General features: G+C 35.9%; 2 protein-coding genes across 2 annotated transcripts in view; both read right to left on the reverse strand.

Moving 5' to 3' along the window:
- The window catches only part of LOC113233543, a 27,813-nt gene extending 16,168 nt beyond the window's left edge, over window positions 1-11,645 (reverse strand). Inside the window, exons 1-7 of the mRNA XM_026468666.1 lie at window positions 11,600-11,645; window positions 10,215-10,387; window positions 9,565-9,755; window positions 8,461-8,609; window positions 6,015-6,157; window positions 3,685-3,926; window positions 1,336-1,488 (exon numbers count right to left, since the gene is read on the reverse strand). Coding sequence (XP_026324451.1) covers window positions 1,336-1,488; window positions 3,685-3,926; window positions 6,015-6,157; window positions 8,461-8,609; window positions 9,565-9,755; window positions 10,215-10,329 — 993 coding nt within the window. The 5' untranslated portion in view covers window positions 10,330-10,387; window positions 11,600-11,645. The remainder of the gene's footprint in view (window positions 1-1,335; window positions 1,489-3,684; window positions 3,927-6,014; window positions 6,158-8,460; window positions 8,610-9,564; window positions 9,756-10,214; window positions 10,388-11,599) is intronic.
- Window positions 11,646-22,449: 10,804 nt separating this feature from the next.
- Window positions 22,450-23,562, reverse strand: LOC113233618 (phytanoyl-CoA dioxygenase, peroxisomal-like). Its single transcript, XM_026468771.1, has one exon. The coding sequence runs from the start codon at window positions 23,545-23,547 to the stop codon at window positions 22,609-22,611; it is 939 nt and encodes a 312-aa protein (XP_026324556.1). The 5' UTR covers window positions 23,548-23,562; the 3' UTR covers window positions 22,450-22,608.
- Window positions 23,563-24,255: the final 693 nt, after the last annotated feature.

Below are 24,255 nucleotides of genomic sequence, written 5' to 3' on the forward strand. Positions count from 1 at the left end.
GCTATTCGGCTATCACAAATTACTTATTATTTTCCGCAAATAAAAGTCGAATTTTCGCTTGACACAATACGTGTAATTAACAAATTGCCGTCACCATGACAACCAGAAAAGAAAATGTAAAATGTACAAAAGAGTGCTTATCCGTCCCATTGTCACCAAGAAGTCAGAATCTGATGAGGGGATCCCATGGAAATCGAAGAAAGCCGATAAGCAAACTTTTCAGATCGATTTTTTTTTTTTCAATTAAAAATTTACAATTATTGTTAGAAAGGGTCATTATGTTTTTTTCTTTTCACGTGTTGTCCATGCAAAGCGAAAGTAATAAACAAAGGAGTGTCGCTAATTTAAAAAAAAGAATTAATAGCCAATACTCACGATAGTGGCCACCCATTGACTTACAAATAAATGGACGACGGGTCTAATACAAAAACCACGAAAAAAATGTCCCAAGTCAACCTATTTAAACGTAGTGACATGTAAAGGAATATGAAAAAGCTAAAACGTTGAATTTAAATTGTAATGCCATCGCAGTATCGCGCTGTCAGTCGAACAAATGAAGACTAAAGCGGAGTTTGACGCTCTGTATACGATTTTAACGCCTTACAAGTTCGGACACTTTTTAGCGCGGACCCGACGTCCATATAATTGTAAGTCATTGTGGCCACCACATATATTTTTTATCCAAAACAATCAAAAGATAGTACTTTTCAGCCGCCACTCGTAGATAAACCTTCGAAACAATTGAATAGCAGGTTCAGTTCTCGTTACAGCCTCATGTTCTAAACTTCTAATATAATTAAATATGTAATTGTCGCGAAACACGTGTTTCCTTCGTCTACGAATACAAATTAAATGAATGTTGGTGATTAGTATATCATTTGGCGCTGGATGATAGGATCGGGTTCAACTACCGGGTTTCAGGTTTTCTAAACTGTTTCCTCTATTCTCACTAGTTCAGAGTCCAGAATAATGGCCCCATGTGTCGGTGGGACGACAAGCAAATAGCAAACCTCGCGTCACCAGTGGGTCACTACGATGGTACTACGAATCTGGTAGGGTATCAAGCACATAGTTAAATGAAGAAATAAGGACCACAATTTAAGTTCAGTCAACTGAACAAATGGGAAAAAGTGTCTCACTAGTTCAGTCAACTGAACAAAAGAGAAATAAAACTGATTACTTCAGTCAACTGAACTGGCCAACTGAACTAGTGGGATTAGAGGAACTGGTTCTGGTCTGGGTGTTCTAGGAAGTGCCCCAGAGTGAATTCCGTTGCTTTGGGACTCATAGTACAGTGAATTCCCTACTTTGAGTTAAGTTAGTATTATTATTTACCTTGTAAAAGTACTCCGGCACCGGAACTCTATTAGAATCATCCAAATAGATCCTTTTAGGAGTATTGTCAATATGGCGGAGCGTGGTTACACCTAAAGTGCCTGTGTATATCATAGTGTTGTACCCTGCATTTGCAATCCGAGCACGTAGGTTCTGCAGAAAAAAAATACTTAAATACTTTATTGAGAGATTTTTGTGTTTCGAAGCGCCGTCATACTTAAATTTTACAATGTAACCATCTCAGTAATTCGATACTTTTTTCTTATACGTAAGAAACGAAAAGAAATAAAATACACATTTCTTATGAGGTTACAATCCTCGTGAATAATGTGTTTTACAAATTCCAATTATCTCTAAATTTCAATAAGACAGGTACTATAAGCGCCAGCTCTTGCCCATGTAGCGTCCTGGTGTAAATAATAGTCTGCCGCCCTCTAATAGGCAGCTGTAAGAGGGTTATACTTGCTCCAGCGATAGAAAATTCTGGTGCAAGTCGACACCATACCTTCTCAAACTGTTATAAATACGGAGAATTCAAGAGATGGCAAAACTTTCTATTTATTTTAAATTTATTATCAAGGGTGTTAATATGGAAGCATAACTTTAAAAATAGGTAAAAGCTAGTATGTTAATATGAAGGAAACGCGATGTGAAATTAGTCTACAAAATTTGTATATACAATCCATTTTTTGCATTTCAGTGTCGTAACGTTTATTTTATCTTGAACGACTGTCGTGTCTAGCTATTCCCGCTAAATCGTGGCGACAATTTATCGGTTCACGACAGTCGCCTTGTCGTTTGCACGACAGAATCATTTAAAGCTGCGATTATCTGTCGGCACGTTTTTATCGTGTCGTTTTATTTATCGTTAGACGACTGTCGTTCTAAAGTCTGTTCCAATCCATTATGCCAAAAAGGTAAACAAACCGGTTTGATTAAAATTCTAAAGCAATCACTCAATAAATGGAATAAGTAACACTTTCACGTATATTTTTAAGTTGACTTACTTTTTCCAGCAATATTCATTTGAATAACGTATTAAAATGTTATTTCAAAAATGTTAGTTCAAAAGTGAGGTTAGTAATCAAATATAGATTTGTGAATAGTCTATGGTTGCACAGGGCTGTACGGAAATAACTCATTCGGTTCACTCAATTAAAGTTTTTGTAATCGATTAGTGAATCGAAAATTTTATAACAATCGAACGAATATATAAGTGTAAGATTTGAAGGAGGATTTAAAATTATTTAATTTAAAATTTTTTTTAGGTTATGAAAGAAAAAATTTCTAATCTCATGTATAAAATATCATTACTCAGTATTGAATCACATATGCTTTTATAGTAATCAGCAGCGAAATCGCAAAACCCGTTTTATTGTATAAATTCCAGTTACAGTACAGTTGGTCATCACTAAACTGTCTGTTTGTTTACTTTTCTGGCACATTGGATTGGAAAAGACTATAGCTCTTCCTATTGTCACGACAGTCTGTCGTTGTAACGTCAAAAAAGTTAATTGTGTTGTTCTATGTGTGAACAACTACATTGAAATTATACAAGCCACGATACTTTAAACTGCGCGACTGTCTGTCGTCACGATCTGATGGGAACGCGCCTTTACTTTACAGATGCGCGAACCGATGGAGCACACGGTTTTCTTGTAGTGACGCGCGTAACATCTTCATTTGAGCTGTAACAGATGCACTTAGCAGAGTTAGTGCCCGAACCTAATGGATCCCACCTTAAGACCCTGCGCCCATGTGCACCGCACATCCTGCACCCATCGACATCAGAGCCTAATAAATAATTTGTAATACGTGTTTTTTTTTATTGTACATGGGCGCATATTTTACAAATGTGCATAAAATCATATTTCAATAAACCCAAACAAAAGTCAACCACGCAAAACCGATTTTCTGGTCAATAAATCCTAAGCAGTTTTATTGGTGAACAACTGTTTCCAGAGATAAATTATCACCAATTTCATTGTGAATTCAATTCTGCGGAAATTAATTAATTATAAACATAATTAGAAAGAAAAAAATTTAAGTAAAATATACTCGGTGTTTTCTTATGTTGTACCTTTTAGTGTAACTACCCATATTTATTACAAGTAAAAACTGGTAAAAACCATTCCCATCCCTATTTGTGATTATGACATAACGCGACCTTGAACAGGCCAAACAGTAGCAGTCTTTACCGCTCCCACGCGGCGCACACCTCAGCGTTTTGACACATTTGTTTGTTTGAAGAAATTAAAACAGCGTCTATTAGGCTCTGATGTCGATGCCCAGCACCGTAGGCAAAGCCGACATTGGGTATGTCATGTATTATGCAAAAATGGCATTTACCTTTTCCAGCGTTTCCCAGTTACCAGAGTTAATAGTGCTCCATTGAGGAGCAGCGTTGATGTACCAGAATGTGGAACTTTGACCCGTAGCGAAGACGAAATCAGTCTTGGCAGCCAAATGTCCACGAGTTATATTGTACACATTATTAATGTATGTGTTTTGGCCAGTGATACGAGCTATTGTATTTTTATGGGTCGTATAAGTATAAAGTCTATTAATATCCACAGGGAAGAAGGTGCCAGCTGAAAACATGCAGGGTTAAGATACTATATTTATTTTGTTTTTTTTTTTATTAAAAATTTGTGCGCATTTGACCTCCATCTTACCTGATGAAAAGTGATGAAGAGATCGACGATGGAGAATGCACACCTAAATAATGCCTATTCACTCTCGCCTTAAAAAGGTCCAAGTTATAGCGTGCGGAGGATACATCCACAGGCAGGGATTTCCACTGTCTAGCCGCTCGCCATATAAATGTGGAAACGAGACGCTTCGTGTGAATCCTGGGAATATCCACAACAGAGGGGTGGAATCCCAGCCCACGTCTAGTTCCCCGGAGGGGAAAGCGGAATCAAATTATGCAAATCCTGTAGAATACCGATAAACAGGCAACTTTACGGCGGTGTTCAAGGCTCTGCAGCTTCGTCTCAACTAATTCCGAGTCACCTATAAGCCTTTTAGCAGGTTTGCCGATTGAATCCAAGGACACCAGTTGATATTTAGCAGAGCCATCCCATAAGTGACAGCAGTATTCCATACACGACCGGACTTGTGCTTGGTACAGCTGAAGCAACTGTACCGGTGTGAAGTAACGCCTCACCTTGGAAAGGATGCCATGCGTTTTTGGCCATGTGTTCAATGTATCGGCCGAAGTTTAGACTGGACGACAGGTCCATTCCAAGTAGATGGAGACGGTCGGCTATCGGTATGGATATGTCACGAAAGTCAGGTCAGTCAGTCAGTAAAGGGACTCCGTTTTGTGGAGAACAGACACGCCTGCGTTTTGGTAGCATTAAATTTGACAAGACTGGCATCGCCCCAATCGGAGACTGCCTTAAGTGTCAAATTCAAATTGTTTACAAACATTACAACTTTTTCAATTCAGAATATATTCTGAAAAGCGCATTACCGGATCCGGCGGGCTGGTGGCGAATAGATATAGAATCATGTGTCTTAGAGGTGCTTTTTCGCCTGTAAGGCGAGACGAAACGAGGCGAGACGAGATTTGCAATCTCATCAACCTATTTCTACCAAAAATTGCTATAGCGAGCTCACGAGAGTACAGGCTATGGTTATGGATAGTGAAAATTCCGTGCTGTTAAGTTTGCCGTGTGATAAATTATTACTGTTATTAAATGTATGTTAACAGAAAGAATCAGATGAAGCCATCTTTTTTAATCTCAAATCTTGATATTAATAGCCATCGCGAGCACGCGCGAAAAATCATGTTTCCGTTGCTGAGTTAATAAATACTCTATGTGGCCATTAATAATATTCAATATTACAACAAACAATTACAGGTCAAGATTAAGCAAAAAAGTTTTTATGCTCGAAAAACCTCAATGTGTTTTGCATACTTTTCGTTTAGGAAAAAACTAAATATTTGCAATTTCACTACATTTTACTACATAATTTTAATAAATCCAAAATCCGCAGTATTTTTAGTATTATGAAATTATTTATTTTATATGTAATACGTCATGGCTGTATGTGTTTTTGCCTTTTACTACATTTTACAACTAATTGAAGAATTGCGTTCCACCAGTATGTACTATAAAAAAGCCGCCCTTTGGAAAGTCCGTAATTGTTGTGTTATGAAGTGATATTTCGATACCTCCAATGAACACTACAGCTACGCCAACTTCATTTTTGAACCCGTTCTGTTTTTATTTTTGTTTATTTATTTTGTTTCACAAATTCGTTTTTATTGTTTTTTTTCGAATTTAGTTTTTTATTTCTTTATTTTTTCCACAAAATTCGGGGAGCATAATATTAGTGAATAAATATGGCTGTTTACAAAATTTAGGGAAAATTACCAAAATATACAATTGGCGTAGTGCTCATTAGAGGTATCGATTTATTCATACAAGAAATTAATTAGCAATGTATTTATTAAATTTGTATTGAATTGTTTTTTGTGAAATGACTCCACTGGTTTGTTATAATTATTAATACAAAGATTGAACACTAGAAAAAAATTGATAGAAGACGTCGGTTCGAATCCGGTCGGATCGAAGGAATTTTTACTAAGTGTTCGATCTTTGTACTAATAATTATAACCATGTGTTTAATTATGTGTTTAAGGTATATTATTCGGAGTTGGTACTTACGCTGAAAATAAGGTCGGCCGGCCCCTGGTTGATATATATAGTTTTCACGAGTCTGTGGATAGCTTACGTATAAAGCTATCAAATTTCGGTCATCGAAGCATGACGAATATAGTTCAATAAAGTTTTGAACGGTGAAACCCACACTGCAATTGTAAACTCTATTACACAAGATACCTGACCACCCCAATATGCCCAAACCTTTTGGTTCTGATAGCCATCTTACGTATTATACAGTAAAAAATTTAATTAATTTAAGTAATTTCAACTTTATTCCATAGGCAATTGGAGTGTTGTTTGAAGATGATTAACTTATATTTTAAGTCAATACTAATTTAGTCTCTTAACGTCCATGTAAATTGGTCGAGCAGCGCGATGTAGGTGTTAGCGAGTTGTGACATTAATTTATTTTTCACCACACTTGCTCATAAATACTATGATTGCATGGTGGTTAACGTGACTATATGCCCCAAATTAAACCCTCGGGCCTTTTTTCTTCCCATTACAACAACGGCCGGTAAGGAGTTTATTAATTTGTAGCACGAGGTACTTCCTAACAAAGGTCAGGTTCAGGTACAAGCAAGGAGGTTACTTAAGTTCAAAATTTAAACATTCGCTTAAAACGTAACCTAAATAATTATTTTATTACAATTCACCCACATGCTACTTAAATAATTATTCCACCAGTGACCATGGGACCTGTAAATGGCCCGAAACGTCGGTTTGTTTGGAAAAACAAATATACGCGATTTAAATAATTTGATTTTAATTATTTTCTGTATAGAAATTTAGTAAATTCTTGTTTATAATCCATCATGGCTGTGTGCGTGTTTGCTTTTTGCAACATTTTAGTTTGTATTGTATTATCTATGCAATTTTTTTTTTTAAATACTAAAGACCCGTCATTTGCAAAATCCACAATTGTTGTGTTGTGAACCTTAGAATAATAACGCATAGAAACCTAGTCCGCACACGCTAAGTGAGGCAAATTGAAGCACGCCCAAAGGGCCTACACGAGCGGGCGGGCCTTCAGTGCTCAAGGTCAACTTGCACCGCGAACAGATCAAGAATTTTAGCTAAAAATGACGAAATGTGCGGTAAATGAGTGTAAAAATACGTCAGACAAACATAAAATACATACTAACATCACATTCCACAAGGAAGTAACGCGTTTCAACTTGTATTTTTATATAAATATTCACTAAAACCGAAAATTAACCTACTACTAAAATTAGCCTACATGGATTTGATTTTTGCCTCACTTGTGACAGTTCGTTTGATATGAAACTATCATTCTATGAGTTATTATTCTAAGTTGTGAACCATATTAATTGTATTTATTTCCTCGCAAATGTGATGAAAAACATTGTATGTATCACGGACGGTAAAAATAACTGGTAATTTTAACTGGGAACGTTACTTCGAAAATATTACACGTTAGATGTTTGTTTGTAATAGTACTTTATTTCATTAATGAGGGTTCATGAAGTCGAGTAGTCACCCTGTTTGGCCACCAGGCTTTGTCGAGAGCCAAATATGACGAATATGAAATATCAATTATGACGCCACTCAAACTTCTACTGCCTCGTGATTGGTTTATAAGCGATACTTGGCCAATCACGGGCATTTGTATTCTATCTCTTTGGTTTTTGTTTTGTAGCGTTTGTTTGGCTTTTGTTTGAATTTGTTTTCGTGGTTCGTTTATTAACGATTTTGTTAAATAATCTTTAAATATTAGTTATGTCTCACTATTTTAATTCACTCGTAGAAAAAGTATTGTATCCAGTCAGTATTCGGCAAGGCCTCGTGGCCTAAACACGGTATTATTGCGTAAAATACTATAATTATTTCTTTTCATTGATACCGATTTAAGATAATGTACTTTTGTAGTCTTAGAATAATAACACATAGAAACCTAGTCCGCACACGCTAAGTGAGGCAAATTGAAACGCTCCCAAAGGGCCTACACGGGCGGGCGGGCCGTCATTGCTCAAGGTCAACTTGCACCGCGAACAGCTCAAGAATTTTAGCTAAAACTGACGAAATGTGCGGTAAATGAATGTAAAAATACGTCAGACAAACATAAAATAGATACTAACATCACATTCCACAAGGAAGTAACGCGTTTCAACTTGTATTTTTATATAAATATTCACTAAAACCGAAAATTAACCTGCGACTAAAACTAGCCTACAAGAATTTGATTTTTGCCTCACTTGTGACAATTCGTTTGATATGAAACTATCATTCTATGCGTTATTATTCTAAGCTTGTAGTTTTTTAAATATTTACTGAAGTATAAAATATTAGTTAGTAGTATGATCGCGCTGAGACTTTTGGTAAAGTATCTAACATCCATCACCAGTATAACGAGAACCAATATTATCGAATGTGACATTAAAATAGAATTCAATATCTCAATAAAATTTTAGAAATAAGTATATCTTACTTAATACGTCTTGCTTGATTATTCCAGCATGATCTTGGCGTGTTTGGAGTGTCAGGAATAGGTTGAACATTACAGGTAAAATGTTTAAAGTCGCTGACGATTTGGCTATTCTGCCATCTCACCCGGACGCCGCTCACACACCGTATATTCTGTAAAATTCAATAAGAGTTTTATTAATGTTCATTAACAGACGTTTGTACTTTATGAGCCTATATGTTTCATTCGGCGTAGAATATCATGATGTTCATAAAAAATATATGAGAATACTCTACAAGTTTGTTGATATTGTATCCAACAACACAATGAAAAACTCTTTCGATATGAATGGACTCGATCCAACGTCTGTTACCCTACCGACACCTCTCTCACCAACTGAGCTACAGAATGAGTCAACAAGTCTTGCGAATTTCCCTGTGCTTGTTACAGATCTCTCAAACGGTTTTTGTGGTTGGGTTTAAACATTTTTCAACAATTAAGTACCGTGCATAATTGTTGAAAAGGCGTGAAAATTGTCTTTAGTAAAGCTCTAGTAAACAACAAAACACTTGCCTTAACAGGTGGTGCCTTGGCAACAATTAAACACAACACTTCTTAGCACACAAGATACTAATACACATTATTTCACTGGTTAATTATTCTACACGTAAAATTGAGCACAAAATGTAGTAAATTACTTTAAAATATTTCTAATGTTTGATGATACGTGGAAAATTTTAGGTGGGAATCGAGTTATATGGACGCCTCGCCACTGCTATCTACCCACCCAATCAATAGGAATTTCCGGGAAGACTGCGGACTCCCCGGTAAGATACACGGTACAGCGGGCGTTCGAGCAGAACCGTCTCCCAGTGATACGCCTTCACAGGCGACTCTGGTAGCCCCAGACTTTAGGACTCGCTAAAGCAATCTGGTTAGCTGTATTCATTCATCTGCCCCGGTAATTTGTAGTCAAGACGCTTGTCCCTCGCGCAGTTATCACGTCTTATTATAACGGACTGAATGAGGGCCAAATGCTAAAAGCTGCACTGCTCATCAAAAACATGCAATGCTCATAGGATTATAAATGTCTTATCTCAACCTAGAAGCGTGACTTGAGTTACTTACACCAATTCGGAAGTTAGCGGCGACCTGAGGATGGCGAATATAATTCCTATAGCCCGTACACGCGATAGTGACTTGCTCGTTAGTGTTGAGACGGATTAACCCCGAATTCTCATGAGGGCTGAGATACCTGCCATTTCTGATGTAAACCGGCTGCAGCTGATCGAGGTCTCTTCTGATGTTAATTGTGCATCCTGAAACCAAAGTGTTAATTCCTCACTATCACAACACCTACAATAATTTAAATAATCTGCCGGACACATTCCGAGCCATTTTGCATTTTCAGTATTAAGGCACTAAGAATAAATATGTTTGATTGATCAAAAACAATACCATGCAATTTTGAAACTGGTGTATTAAACGTCTTTCCATAAGTCCTCCAGTCAAACCGGGGAAACCTTTGCTTCGATAATAACAATATTTTAGGTTTTTTTTAATAATATCAAGTGACTCTCAGATCTTTAAATCGCAAAGATCTAGGGGCACTGCCACTGCCCCCGTCACCCTGATACATAAGTTGACAAGTCCCATGTGCCTCTAATTTCACCAGCTCAACTCTTTTAATATAATTAAAAGATTAAAAGTTTAATAAGATTAAAAGAGCAAGGTGGCTCAAAACAGACTACATGCGAAATTAAAAAGTTATACCGTACCGTTTGCAAGAACTGCAGAGACGGCAACGTTTCTCTCTAAATATTCGTTCATCACCTGTGCTGTTGACGCTGCCGTCACCAGCGCAGCGAAAGTAACCACCACTAGTAAACGCATAATACTAATCACACAATCGTCAAAATGACAATAGTCATCCAAACGTAAAATGAGGACGCTTTTATACATGAAATTTATATAAATAAGATAAGATATCTTTGATGCTCCGTGCTCTGTGCTCTGTGTGGCCAGAGCATTAAGGATTATTTTTTGCAATAGAAGTATTAGACAAACAAACTCATATATATCTGAATCTAAGGATTCTATGAATGATTGTCGTTTAATAGATATCGAAGAAAATCCATCGATTAAGCTTAACATAGGATTAAAGCTGTGATATGTATTGTCCGATCGGATGTATAAAACAGATTTTACGATCTAATAACTTAATGTTTGATATTTATCGAGTCATTCAATTTCCTTCGCAATTATCAAAAATTCCATTTCATTCAATAAACTACCCAATCAATGTGGATAAGAAATTTTACTTTGTCCCTCGTCTACGCGAGCCACTTTTATAATTAAAAACACTAATGTTGTTACGCACTACGTCGCACAGTCAAGTGCACATCAAACTTGACACTCAATTATGACTCGTTTTTGTAGGTTTGTAGCACCTGAACCCGGGATCCGTTTAAATTTGGAACGGAACCCAAATGAGCCCAAATGCGAGGATCGTGTGATCCCGGGACAAGTTGCTTGTCAGAAATAATTAAATTTAAGTCGCATCCAGTCCCGGGTTCAGTTGCACCTCGAGAGATGACGTTAAATTTGTATCGTCTGAACCCGAATCCATTTTCGATAGATATTGATACATTTATTTGGGTTGCTTTTAGGGGTTTCCGAGGAAATATTTAAATATGTTTTAACGTATTTAAATATTTCAGGTTCAGACGATACAAATTTAATGTCATCTCTAGCAACCTCTCCCGGTATCACAAGATACTCGCATTTGGGCTCATTCGGGTTCCGTTGCAACTTTAAACCGACTCAGGGTTCAGATGGTGCTGGTGAAATTACATGGAACTAGTCAACTTATGTCACAGGGTGACGGGCGTAGTAGCAGTGCGAGTGAAAGGTCTGAGTGGCACTGCAACAGCTATGGACAGGTGTGTCGCTTAGCACCGGGCGCACAACATCGTAAACTGTATCGAGTTGAATTTAAACCTTAAGTGTCAAGCTCTACTACGTGCTCTTGCCTCTACATGCAAAATATTTCTTATTATTATTTCGAATATCTATTTTAAATTCTCGTCTCTCTCATGGCCTAAAATTAACGTTTTCTCAAACATGCTCGGAAACATTTGCATTACTTTAAAAAAAAACTAACACGGAAAGTTTGTTATTTATGGACCATGCGACTTTTTCCAGGTCAAGGCCTATAAAGTAATTAATTAAGGTAAATAATAAGAAAATCCATTACAGTCCGCTGCTGCCTGTTTACAGGCAAAATAAAAACTCATACAGCCAACTGCCAAGTGCTCGTAATTGCGAGAATTAAAAATATACCTGTACAGGGCTGGGCAAAATACATGCTACATCTTAATTGAAATACAAATTACAAAATACATCTTTAAATGTATTTAAAACCATTTAAAGATGTATTTTGTAATTTGTATTTCAACAAAATACTAAATACTTTCTTGAGGTGTATTTGAAATACAAAATACTTTCATGGGGTGTATTTAAAATACAAAATACAAATACAAATTACAAAATATTTTATTACTATACCTGTCGTGACATGTTATTGGTGCTGTTAAGTTAATAAAAAATTAGTAAAAAAAAAGTGCTGTTAATGTTATTGTTAAGTGGTGATATAAATAAATAAATAAATAAATAAATAAAAATGTGGAAACCAACAATTTCCTTCAAAGCTTTTTCCTTCCACAATACATATTTTGAAAAAGAAGTTTTAAATATTCAGTTTTACCAGAAAAAAAACCGTTACACCAATTAATACAACCATACTACACAGCACGAAATACGTTTAATTATTATTAATATTCCCATACATGACGAATACTGTATATACGTGTAAATGCCGTTCATAACACGTTCACAACACAAATTAGCCGCTCACGCGATACGCTATTCCCATCTATCTACTCGGCCTATAAAGGATGCAAATGTGCAACTTAAACCAACCGCAAAATGGCGGCTATCTGGTTTCACAAATTAGAGAACAGCATTCAGTTTAAATACAAGTTTTTATAAATAAAAATTATTATTCCACATTGCTAAATAAATACCCTCCGCACTACCAACTAAAATCTCTAATAAACTGCAATAATACATTATACACCGCAAATCCTGCATTTAAAAAGCACCAATGAAATTTTTTATGTACCTACTTGGATAAATATGATAATATATTCCGTTTGAGTGGTTCTAACGTTTACCATGAAATTACTCCTTAAAGTATAAACATTTATATTCAGGGTGAACTTATGACTATTCCTCGAAAAATAACACAAAAATACGATGGAAAAATATTACATCATTTTGACATTTCACAAAGACGTTGTGATAATTCCCTTGTATTTTGATAATTAATATCGTGGGATTTAGTGCCTTTTTACTGGAAATATTAACAACAGTAGTAAAAAGCTATCTAACCTACCTATCAGACACTAACACAATATGAAATACGATTTAAATACCTGAAAATCAGCTTTCAAAATGACTTAACTCCTTTTTCACTAGTGTATCAACGACGTCACATTTTTATTTCACATCGCACACATATACACCATCACTTAGATTTTTACGTTAATCGAAAGTTAATGAATTATGCGTACAATTACATATGTAAGTTGTAAAGTAACACTTAATAATTATATTTTAATTTCGTAATAAAAACTTCGTCACAACATAATAAACAACAAATAAAAACAACGTCAGCTGTATACACGAACTCGCACAACTAAAGTTGCAACCAGCAGTTTGATGCTTAGGCGCTCCGCAAACAAATTTTAAGTATTGCTAAGGGGCGCCCTCTGGGGATAAATTACACACAGTATGTGTGTGTTGTGTATTTGCTGTGTATGTATCTGCTTGTGTATGTATAATAAAATGTGTATATCATAAAATTATTATATTTGTTGTAAAGAAAAATGTAACTACAATATGTAATTATAATAGGTAGGTACTAAAGTAACACAATCTTAACGTGCGTAATGGTGACATGCTAAACACAATTTTGTACTAACTGCTAATAAATCACGAACTGTACAAATTCGGAATTTGAACAGATGGCGACATTTTCGTTTACGAAATTAATTTAAGTACCTTAAATAGGCCGAATATTCATCAGCTTTGTCTGAGAAAAATGTGTGAAAGTTCTTTGATCATAAGCACTGTTTGCTCGACGGTAGTAGGTATACTAAGCAGGGTGATGGATGAAGTGAGGATAGGTGAGGTAAATAATCAAGACAAGCAATACAATAGCACCACTCGGTACGAACACATGTATTACAACCACTATTCTGCCCTGCTAAGCCGAAAGGCGCTATCTCTGAGATACGTCTTTTTAGTTTTTTTTTTATACCATTCAATAGCTATAATAATTTCGCATCTAATGGTATAATATAAACAGCGCTATCTAACTTAAAACATTTAAAAAACCACTAAGAAGTATTTTTAAATACAATACAATTACATAAAATGCAAGTTACAAAAAGTCGATTTTCTCAAAACTTACTCCGATTAAGATAGCGCTTTTCAGCTTATAAGGGCAGTATTAGCGGACTACATTGATAATAATAATAAATAAAATTGTTTATTGAATAACTTATTGTACAAATGAATAACTAAAGACTAATTATGAGAATAAATGTGAAATATAACACATATACCTGAACTAGGAGAATCCTGTATTTCAGGTAAAAAGTACTAATTGTCCAGTTGGATATATGATTAAATTATAAACGAAGCAAATAATTAAACAATAAAATGCATAGCATATACCTATACCGAAATAGCAATTAATATTAGTTTTTTTACCTGCTATAACTTCGATATCCGATAAATCGGTATAAAATCATCACCGGCACCTCTAGGTGTGCTATGCTTCCAGAGACGCACGAATCGCGCAACCCTCTGTGGCAGCATGCGTCCACGGCTGCATGTATCGCGTGAGCGAAAAGATGGTTCACTAAAAACACAAATTCACAATGCCGTATAACCCTATAACCCTACTACGCTAAGTTATAACCACGAAAAGATGACTTTAACGTCTTTGACAATACCATGCACTGTTGCCACCTACTAATGTGCGTCTACTGCATTGATACGAGTATTTTATACCTGTCATGTATAAAAAAAAAAAAAAAAAAAAAATTTAAGATGTCGTGAGTGTTGTGTGTCGGTCTAGTGAGAACCCTAGTGCACAAGTAAATAATAAAGATCAAGTGCGGATAGTTAGAAAAACTCGCACGGCTAGAAGATGCTGACACCCGCCTCTTCAGTCCCTTCGAGACCATGTTGCAATATGTCCGAAACGTCGAGGTAAATAAATTATGTTTTATATAATACGTGATTAAGTCCCGAATTAAAAATCAAATAATTTCATACTACATTTTTCGAACGTTCCGTTTTACACACACATACATACACACACGTCACCATTGAGTTCAATAACGTATAAATCTATGCACGTCACATAATAGGCTGTACAATGAAAAAAAAAGTATTTTGTTGAAATGTATTTTACAACGAAAGTATTTGAAATACTAATTACAAAATACATTTTTAGGGAGTAATTGAAATACAAATATAAAAAAACATATTTGTATTTTAAATACGTATTTCAAATACAAGTAATTCAAATACTGCCCAGCCCTGCCTGTACTGCTTGCTTAAAAAAAGATAAGAGGCATTATTCACATCCTCTTTTATCTATTGTCCTAAGATGACAAATATTAGTTTTAATATTCATTAAAATTATATAAATACATATAAAACGACTAATGCTGGAATTCCACAAGGTAGCGTCTTAGGTCCATTACTGTTCATAATTAATATTTCTGTTCAAAATTAATATGTTGGTCAATATTTATACCCAAATATTTGAACTCTTGGACGGATTGCAGAGCGGGGCACCGGCATCCACCACGATTACAACTATCAGGAGAGTCATGAGCGATGAGTGTGTGGCCAATAGTAGGTAGCGAATTAGAGCGCATTCCAAATACCATATATTTGGTTTTTTGTGCGTTTAAAGTTAACAGATTACAGTTTAACCAACCTAGGATAGAGTTGAGCCCTAATTGACCACATTGAAAAACTTCCTGCCAAGAGTCAGCTTGGAACGAAAGTGTTGTGTCATCAGCAAAGGTATCACAATCCCATTTGGTAACTTAGTTTGGCACAAATCATTTATAAACACCAGAAACAGAGATGGCCCTAGGATACTTCCTTGGGGCACTCCATACGATATTGAGAGTTCGTCACTGGTGAAGTTTCCAATTTTAACTTGTTGTGTACGATTGGCAAGATATGATTGAAATAATTTAAGTGCGACTCCTCTTACCCCGACGCCCTCAAGCTTTTTGAGTAAAAGTGGGATCGAGACCGTGTCAAAAGCCTTAGCCTTAGCCTTAGCCAGTCTAAGAAGATGGAAAGACACTTCTTCTTATCGTCCAAACCGCGAACGATAAAATTAACTAGCTCATGAACAGCACCGTCTGTTGATTTACTAGCTCTGAAACCAAATTGCTGTGGAGACAGAATGTTATATTTTTCTAAATATTTCATTAATCGAGTGTTCATGATTCGCTCGAGAATTTTGGACAACGAGGGAAGCAATGAGATTGGGCGATAGTTACAGACACGGTCTCTATCCCCTGACTTGAATATTGGTGTTATGATAGCTTTTTTAAAAACGTCGGGAAAACAGCCGGATGTAAGGCTTAACTGGCAAACATGGCCAATGATTGGTGATAATAAAGCGGCATATCTTTTAAGGAAGTTTGATGGTATTCCGTCCCAACCCACAGCACAGTTAGCTTTGAGACCAGTAATCAATTTTAATACTTCGTCTTCGTCTGTAGCTAGCAAGGCAAATGATTGTGAGACCTGTGTGCCATGTGAAGAGGAAGTGGTCGACCCCAAATCCTTAGATCCGATAACCTCGGCCAGGGAACTGCCAACACTTGCAAAGTATTCATTACAAGCATTAACAGAAAGTTGTGGCAAGCTTTGGGATTTTAGTAATTCCAAAGCGGATTCCCTTGGTGTTTCCATGGAGGTATTGGTTTTAATGACTTTCCAAAGTTTTTTATTATTAGAACGAGCTTCTATTATCTCGTTTCTTTGATAGCTACGCTTTAACTTTTTTAATATTTCATTACAATAATTCCGATACCTCCGATAAGCAATCAATAGGATATTGTCATTTGGTGTCACCCTAAGTTTCATATGCATATTGTCCCGGTTTCGCATACATCGTAGCAATCCCAATGTAATCCAAGGCTTGAGTATAGAAAACCGATGTGACAACTTAAGGGTTTTGGTGTTTTAAACAAGTGCCTGCGCAAGAAGATTAACAAGAATGGATGCAGCAGCGTTACAATCATTACACGAGAGAACAGAGGAAAAGTCCATATTAGACATCGCGATATCAACGGCAGCATAATCAACCTTCGCAACGACACGCGGGGGACATCTCGGTAACTCAGAGTCTCAGGCAAATATTATTGGCTTGTGGTCCGTAATAAATGATGTAATTACCAAAGTAATAAGTACTTCGCTTTTTAGATTTTAAAATAAGATGGTCTAAACATGTTGAATCCCGAGTAGGAAAGGTATGTGCCGGAAGCATTCCGTGCATGGCTAAAAGATTACAATAATCATCACTACTATTACTATTAGATGTAGGTTGTTGTCCGGCTGGGGAGTATGCTCTGCAGCGAGTCTACTTGGCGTGAAAACGCCAGGTTGTAGCGGTAGGGGAGATCGAGGCAGGAAGTTCCCGGGGTAAATAGTTTCCACAGCAATAACTTTGCAAGGAAAAGATATTGCAATACATGTGAAGCGCGTCGTAAAGCCTCAGGCTACGCGTCTTGCCGGCAGCCATTTTACTCCGGCGACGACAAAAGTATGGCTTTAAGTATTTGCTTTATATTGTAGTAACATTAGTAAGGCATTTAATTGTTTGAGTATTTTTTTTATTGATTCTATTACTTTGCCAGTATGTCAGTGTTCGTATAAAAACGTAATTTAGGCTTTAAGGTATCTACATTGACTTACAATTATGTGGACGTCGGGTCCGCGCTAAAAAGTGTCCGCACTTGTAAGGCGCTAAAATCGTATACAGAGCGCCAAACTCCGCTTTAGTCTTCATTTGTTCGACTGACAGCGCGATACTGCGATGACATTACAATTTAAATTTCGAATAGGTTGACTTGGGACATTTTTTTCGTGGTTTTTGTATTAGACCCGTCGTCCATTTATTTGTAAGTCAATGGGTATCTAAAACTCTTATGACTATTTATTTTAAGGTTGCGAAACTACAAACGGGCTCATGTCAATGTTTAGACAAAGATAATACAGTCACATCACATCACAGTGTTTCTCAACTGTGAACTAATATTTATGTGGTCTGTGACAGTGACTCAGATTAAGTAATGGGCGATGAATAATATTACTGATGAATAAGAATGTGGTTGTTTTTATAAGTTTAATTGTGCATGACATAAACAATACATACAAATATAAAAAAGTTTGTTTTATTTAAGAAAGTCTTTGTTATCCTGTCATAATCTAAGCGAAACAATTTGCCTCAAAAGCGTAACAACGCGGAGCTGAATGTTCCTGGATGAGTTAAATACTTTTGAGATGGGCCGCTATTCTAAAAAGCTATCGGTATAATGTCTGTACCTATAATAACTTTCATCTTTTCTGTTTATAAATACCTATCTATTACGAATTTGAGTCACCCGGCTTTTCGCACGGCCGACTGCCGACGGGCCGTGAAATACAACTGTCACATTAATATTGAAATTTAACTCACATCTCTATTTATAATTATGTATATCGTATGTTAGCTATTTCAAAAATATGTCAATCTTGTTTTTTTATGATACCAAGTGAATGTTGATCATCATGAGCTAAAATTATTTCCTAAACTTTGATGACATTGTGTGTTACAAAGTAATTTATAAATGAACGCTTCCTAATTAAATCAAAACATCAAAATCAAAATAATCTTTATTTCATAGGTAAGTATTATTACACTTGAAATCGTCACATTGGTAAAACTCTACCGCTCATTCGTAAAGCAGATCCCCTGAGAAGAATGAGCAAAAAAAACTAGGGTTTGCTCTTTGTAAATAACATTTGTACATATTCAACATTTACAATATATATTTTTTTGCTTTGAAACATCAGAGATCGATACTACTTCCATGAGCTAAACGGATTACTACCACGGATTTTTGTCATCATCAGTACGCAGAAGTTGTATAATAACCCTTAGTATAAAGTTTTTGTTTCACTATACTGTTAAACCTCGTGAATGTCAAATTTTTTATATCAACCGGAATCTTGTTACAGAAGCGTAAACATTGCCCCTGAAATGAATTTGCGACTTTGTGAAGACGACTATCAAGAAAGGCTAGTTTATTTTTATTCCTCGTATTAATGTTATATCTGTCTCTTTTTTTCATAAAGAAATTACTATTCCTCTTAACATAAATTACTTTTTCATAAATCTACTGTGACGCTAATGTAAGAATGTTAATTTCCTTAAACTTATCTGTCAAAGATACTCTGGGCCCCAGATTGCAGGACAAAGATTCCATTGATATCGGCGGCATTACCCCAAAGCAAAATGCCGTACGTCATTAGACTGTGAAAGTAGCTGAAGTAAACCAATCTAACGGTTTCGACGTCTGAAAGTTTCCGTATTTTTTTAATCGCGTACACTGCAGAGCTGGGCCGTTTTGATTACTTACTTATATGTGGATCCCATTGCAATTTAGCATCTAACGTTGTACCTAAAAATACAACTGTGTCCACAAGATTCCATTGTTCGTAACTACAATGTTTGTAACCGTCTCTCTAACATTGGGTAATGTAAATTTCACACTCACAATGGATGTGGGCGTTTAAACGGAAAGCATTTAAAAAAGTTTGCTTTTTAAAATAGATAGATAGATAAACACTTTATTCACTGATATAGATTAAGCATAAAAGAAAAAACAAAACATGTCCATAACAGTGAAACGGCGCTGACTTAACATATGCCATGGTTTCCTAAGGCGCTGGTTTTCAGGCAGGACCAAGGAGAGGTATTAAATTATTTAAAAGCAAAAATATAACGACTACGCGGAAAGTTATACATTGACAATAATATATTGATAATAATATGATTGGTAATAATATGCATAGATAAGTGTAAATAGTGCATCCAAAATAACCTGTTTGACATGTGAGTGCATGAGCGAATGTGAATATAATTACAGCTGTATGAGTAAGTTGTGATTGTAAAGAGGTTTTTAATTTGTGTAATGTATTTGGTATATAATATAATTATACACATGATGTGAATAGATCAAGGCAACAAACAAAATTCGATTCTAGACAGACTACGTTAAAGAATAAAAACACACTACACTGGTTTTTGAAGTGAGAATAGGTTGGCGAGTTTGGGTTTGGATGACTCGTTGCGTATAGGTGGTGGAATATCATTCCAGCACTTTGAGGCCGAGTATTTGAAACTACCTCGAAAAGTTACAATTCTATGTTGTGGTACCATAATTACATAAGCGCGCTTTTAAGTTTAAGCGTAAGCGTTGGTCAACGTGCTTATGTTTCAAGTCCCACCATTTATGTTTCCTAAACAAAATAATTCGTCAGTGTGAATAATAATTTTATAAATACAAATAAAACTCGTATTTCACAATAAACTTACTTAAAACATTTAATGGTCTACTTTTGTTTTTCGCTATCAACATAACGTTACATGCTTTTTTTAACTTATATCTATTCGCTTACACGTTTTTGTAAATTTTTTTATAAGCTTTAAACTAAAAAGCGCGAGAAAATTGTTTTAAAAAGCACAACGTTTTAACGTTTAAAAAATAAGGGGTTTTTCCATCTCTACCTCCTAACATAGATAGATAAAGAATTAGGAAATGGCGGGCTTTTGACGTTACAACTACAGTCAAGAATATTTTTATTTCAACTATATTATGAAGAAAAAACGAAGAAAGGAATATTGATGAAGAAAGGTAGTACTATATTTCTTATTTTCAACCAAGGTACAAAAGATTTTATCCTACAAATTCCAATTTAATACGAATTCAAAGTTTTTGTTCAACGTGATTGAAGATAATGTGATTTAAGTCAAGGAGAAAATATAAATATTGACTCCCGCCGCTTAAGACTATTTAAAAAACCCAAATAAGTGAGCTAAGTTATTTAAGAGAAAGTGAAAACATAATGTATTAGAACCACAATGGAAAAGAGTACTGAGAATCCCGATAACTAAACGAAGACTTGGCTCAAAGGACTTGTATCCAAGCCATTTTAATTTTTGTAATGGAATACAAAAAAGAAATTACTCTCAATCTTGGCTGTATGGCGCATTAGTGCCTTTGCCTTTTCCAATGGAAAAAACAATATAAAAAAAAAGATAAAGAATTACCAGCACTATCCATAAAAATCTGTGTAATAAGCGCCATCTAGTTTATTTGTGTGCTATCACTAGAAATCAGCGTAGATTTGATAAATAGCGGGTTGTCAATGTAAAACAAATTAGATAATATTGCCATTTGGTACTCGTCACGACATCTGGTATGCCATTTGTACTAAATACCCGACTACGCAGTCATGTAACACGTTTAACAGTCCTATTGAGTTATTGGTCATTGAACTAAACTGTCCTAAGTGAGTATGTTAGTAAGAATTATATGGGTCTATGCCTGAAATTCTATTGTAGACATTTATGTACTCATTTGGAACACCCTTTTCTAACCATTGGTTATTTACAGCAAAAAGTTGCATATCACGCTCACATACGACAGCTTTTAGTACCTTTTTTTTTTTGCTTTGTATAAAAACCATGAAACTAAGCTCTCAAACATATTTATTACCTTTATATACTTAATTATTAAGTAATATATTTATTCGTATTTTCACCAAAGATTAATTAAACATTTTCCATTTTTACATACTTAATCTATTTCGATAACTACTATGAAATACTTACATAAAGGAACATAGTAGCGTTGTATTGTAAACGTCATTTGTAATCATTTCTCACGATGTTTTCCTTTATTTATAATTTATTGTTGAAGAAAGAGGTTTACGATTACAGATTTGTTGTTTACAGTTTTTCTAATTCTAAAAAAAACTAAATATAATGATTAAAAAGGTCCTTTATACTAAATGTTTCAATCTCACATTGAAATCAAAACCGTCACTAAAGTCTCGCCTTTTCAAATTTCGCGCCATGCAAAGATACGTTTGACACCCACTAAATAATGTAATAATAAATAATCATAGTCTGTGACACGCACCCGTGCCAATAGTCTTCTTAGTTTTCGCTAGATGGTATTAGTGTCACGCTGAGGCAATGCGCTGCGTTACCTCTTTGAAAGTCACCTTTACACACACTATCAACACTGAATCGCATTAAGCCAGTCAGGAAAACCTTTATCTCCATGTAGTAAGAGCGAAAAAATCGTGCGTTTCACGTCGGCGATCCGTGCGCAGCGGGCATAATAATACTTATTCCCTGTGCGTAAGAATGTCATCAAAATCAAAACAAGTACCTACTGAGGCAGTGTCATTTTTTTTATAAAAAAAATAAATGCGCATTTGACCTCCATCTGATGGAAAGTGACGATGTGGTCGATGATGGAGCACGCATACCTAAATAATGTCTGTCACTCTTGCCTTCAAAAGGCTCAAGTTATAGCGTTCAGGGGTTATGTCCGCAGGCAAGAAATTCCACTCCATAGCCGTTTGCCATATAAAAGCGAAACGCTTCTTGCGGATCCTTGGAATATCCTCAATATAGGGATGGAAACCCAACCTACTTTTAGTCCCCCATTCAGGAATGGGGGACATTTACTGCATAATATATCTTAATAGGGATAGTAACAAAAAACAGGCTTTATAGAAACTGCCAAAAAGTTTATTAATAAAAACGCCATACTCCAAACAATTATTTAAAAAAACATTATCACTTCTCAGTAACTATCTTGAATAAATAAAACATTATCACGATTTATTTTCAAAGTCTTTTATAGCCATTTCTCGGACATTGACCTTTGTACATAGTGTTCGCATTGGTTTGAACGTGCGAAATGTTAGAAAAGTAATTCTATGTTACAAATTGGACTTGGTACCTTTAACTTGTTTACTTCTATATTTAAATATCTCCTGCACAGTGATGTCACTAAAACCAAACTTCTTGCTTACTGCGGCAACGATCTCTTCGGCGATTTGCGCCTGCGCCGAGTCGGACACATCTATGTAATAGCACTCGCCATTAGCGTAGTGGCACGATATCGATTTTCGGTGAGTCTTGGTAACATTGGGTCCCGATCCGTGCACCAATAGCGGGTGAAAGAAGATAGTGTCTCCTGGACTCATGACGAAGTGAACCCTCTTGTCCATAGGTGCCACTGACTCTTCTTCCAGGACGCCGTGGTACAAAGCCTTGCCTTCATCCTTGCTGTTAGCATGAGCGTAAATCTTCTCCAGCTTATGTGAGCCTGGTACCACGTACAGACATCCGTTCTCCTGAGTAACATGGTCGACAGCCGTCCAAGCGGCCACGATTTTGTGCGCTGGGCGGAACGGGAAGTAATACAAGTCCTGATGTGGAGGATGAGGAGTAGTACCCGGCGGTTTGTTGATGAACATAGTGTGCATCCCCATGAGGTTTACGTCTTCTATCTTTTTGGTGTCACCAGGAATGAGCTGAGACACCACGTGCAAAAGGCGGGGGTCCTCGAAATACTGGCTGAACACATCGTCGAAGAGAATATCTTGAAGCTTATTGACAGCATCCTCTCCTTTAACTCCCGCGGCGACAAGGGGAGGCTCCTTCACGATTGTGATGTTCCCACGGTCCACTAAGCCCTTGCATATTTGAACGAAGCGTTGTTTATACTTGTCGAGGGAAGTGGCTTCAATCAGCTCCTTGATCGATAGATACCCATTGTCAGCGTAGAATTTTTTTTGCTCTGGAGACACAGTGTATTGCCTCAAAAACGCTGTAAACACAGGTTTCGGCACTACTTTTAAAGACCTTGTTATCATTGTTTCACAATAATAAGAAAACTTGTAGAGCACGAATAAATGACTCGTAAATACTATTCACTGTCACTGTTCATTCGTTCAAATTCCGATGTTCAATGGCTGTCTTTATACGTTTGTTATTAAATTCTTATCGTAATTCGCTGAATACAAGTAATAATCGCAACTTAATGACTTTGAAAAAAACAGTGTTATAGATTATGAATGATAAGGCATACTTACATAACAAAAATAATCTAAACTAATATTATAAATGCGAAACTCTGTTACGTTTTCACGCCTACACCGCTGCACCAATTTCTATAATTTTGCTATACAGATAGATGAGACATAGAAAAAGGACACAGGCTACTTATTGATACAAAAATAAATCTTAAATAGGGTGCATAGGGGATGAAAGTTTGTATGACGAACCAATAAAACTCTGAAAATTAGTATAGTACTCGAAACTCGAGACAATTTTTAATACTACTCGAAGTACTTATTCTACGCAGACAAAGGCACGGGCGGTAGCTAGTTAACAATAAAGTGGTATACAATCCATATATTAACTTGCATTTGTATTATTCAGGGCTTATTCACTCTTACTCCAAAAGTTGGAATATATGGGTATAAGGCATAATCAACTTCGTCTGTTCTCTAATTACTTGACAGATAGGTGACAAAGAGTGCGTGTGGGTGGGATAATTATTAACTACCTGCCCATACCTA

This window comes from Hyposmocoma kahamanoa, unplaced genomic scaffold, assembly GCF_003589595.1.
Source record: "Hyposmocoma kahamanoa isolate Upper Pololo Valley unplaced genomic scaffold, ASM358959v1 79, whole genome shotgun sequence".
Classification (NCBI taxonomy): domain Eukaryota; kingdom Metazoa; phylum Arthropoda; class Insecta; order Lepidoptera; family Cosmopterigidae; genus Hyposmocoma; species Hyposmocoma kahamanoa.

Coding starts and splice junctions, on each gene's coding strand:
- LOC113233618 (XM_026468771.1), bottom strand. CDS start 23,547: ATGATAACAAGGTCTTTAAAAGTAGTGCCGAAACCTGTGTTTACAGCG.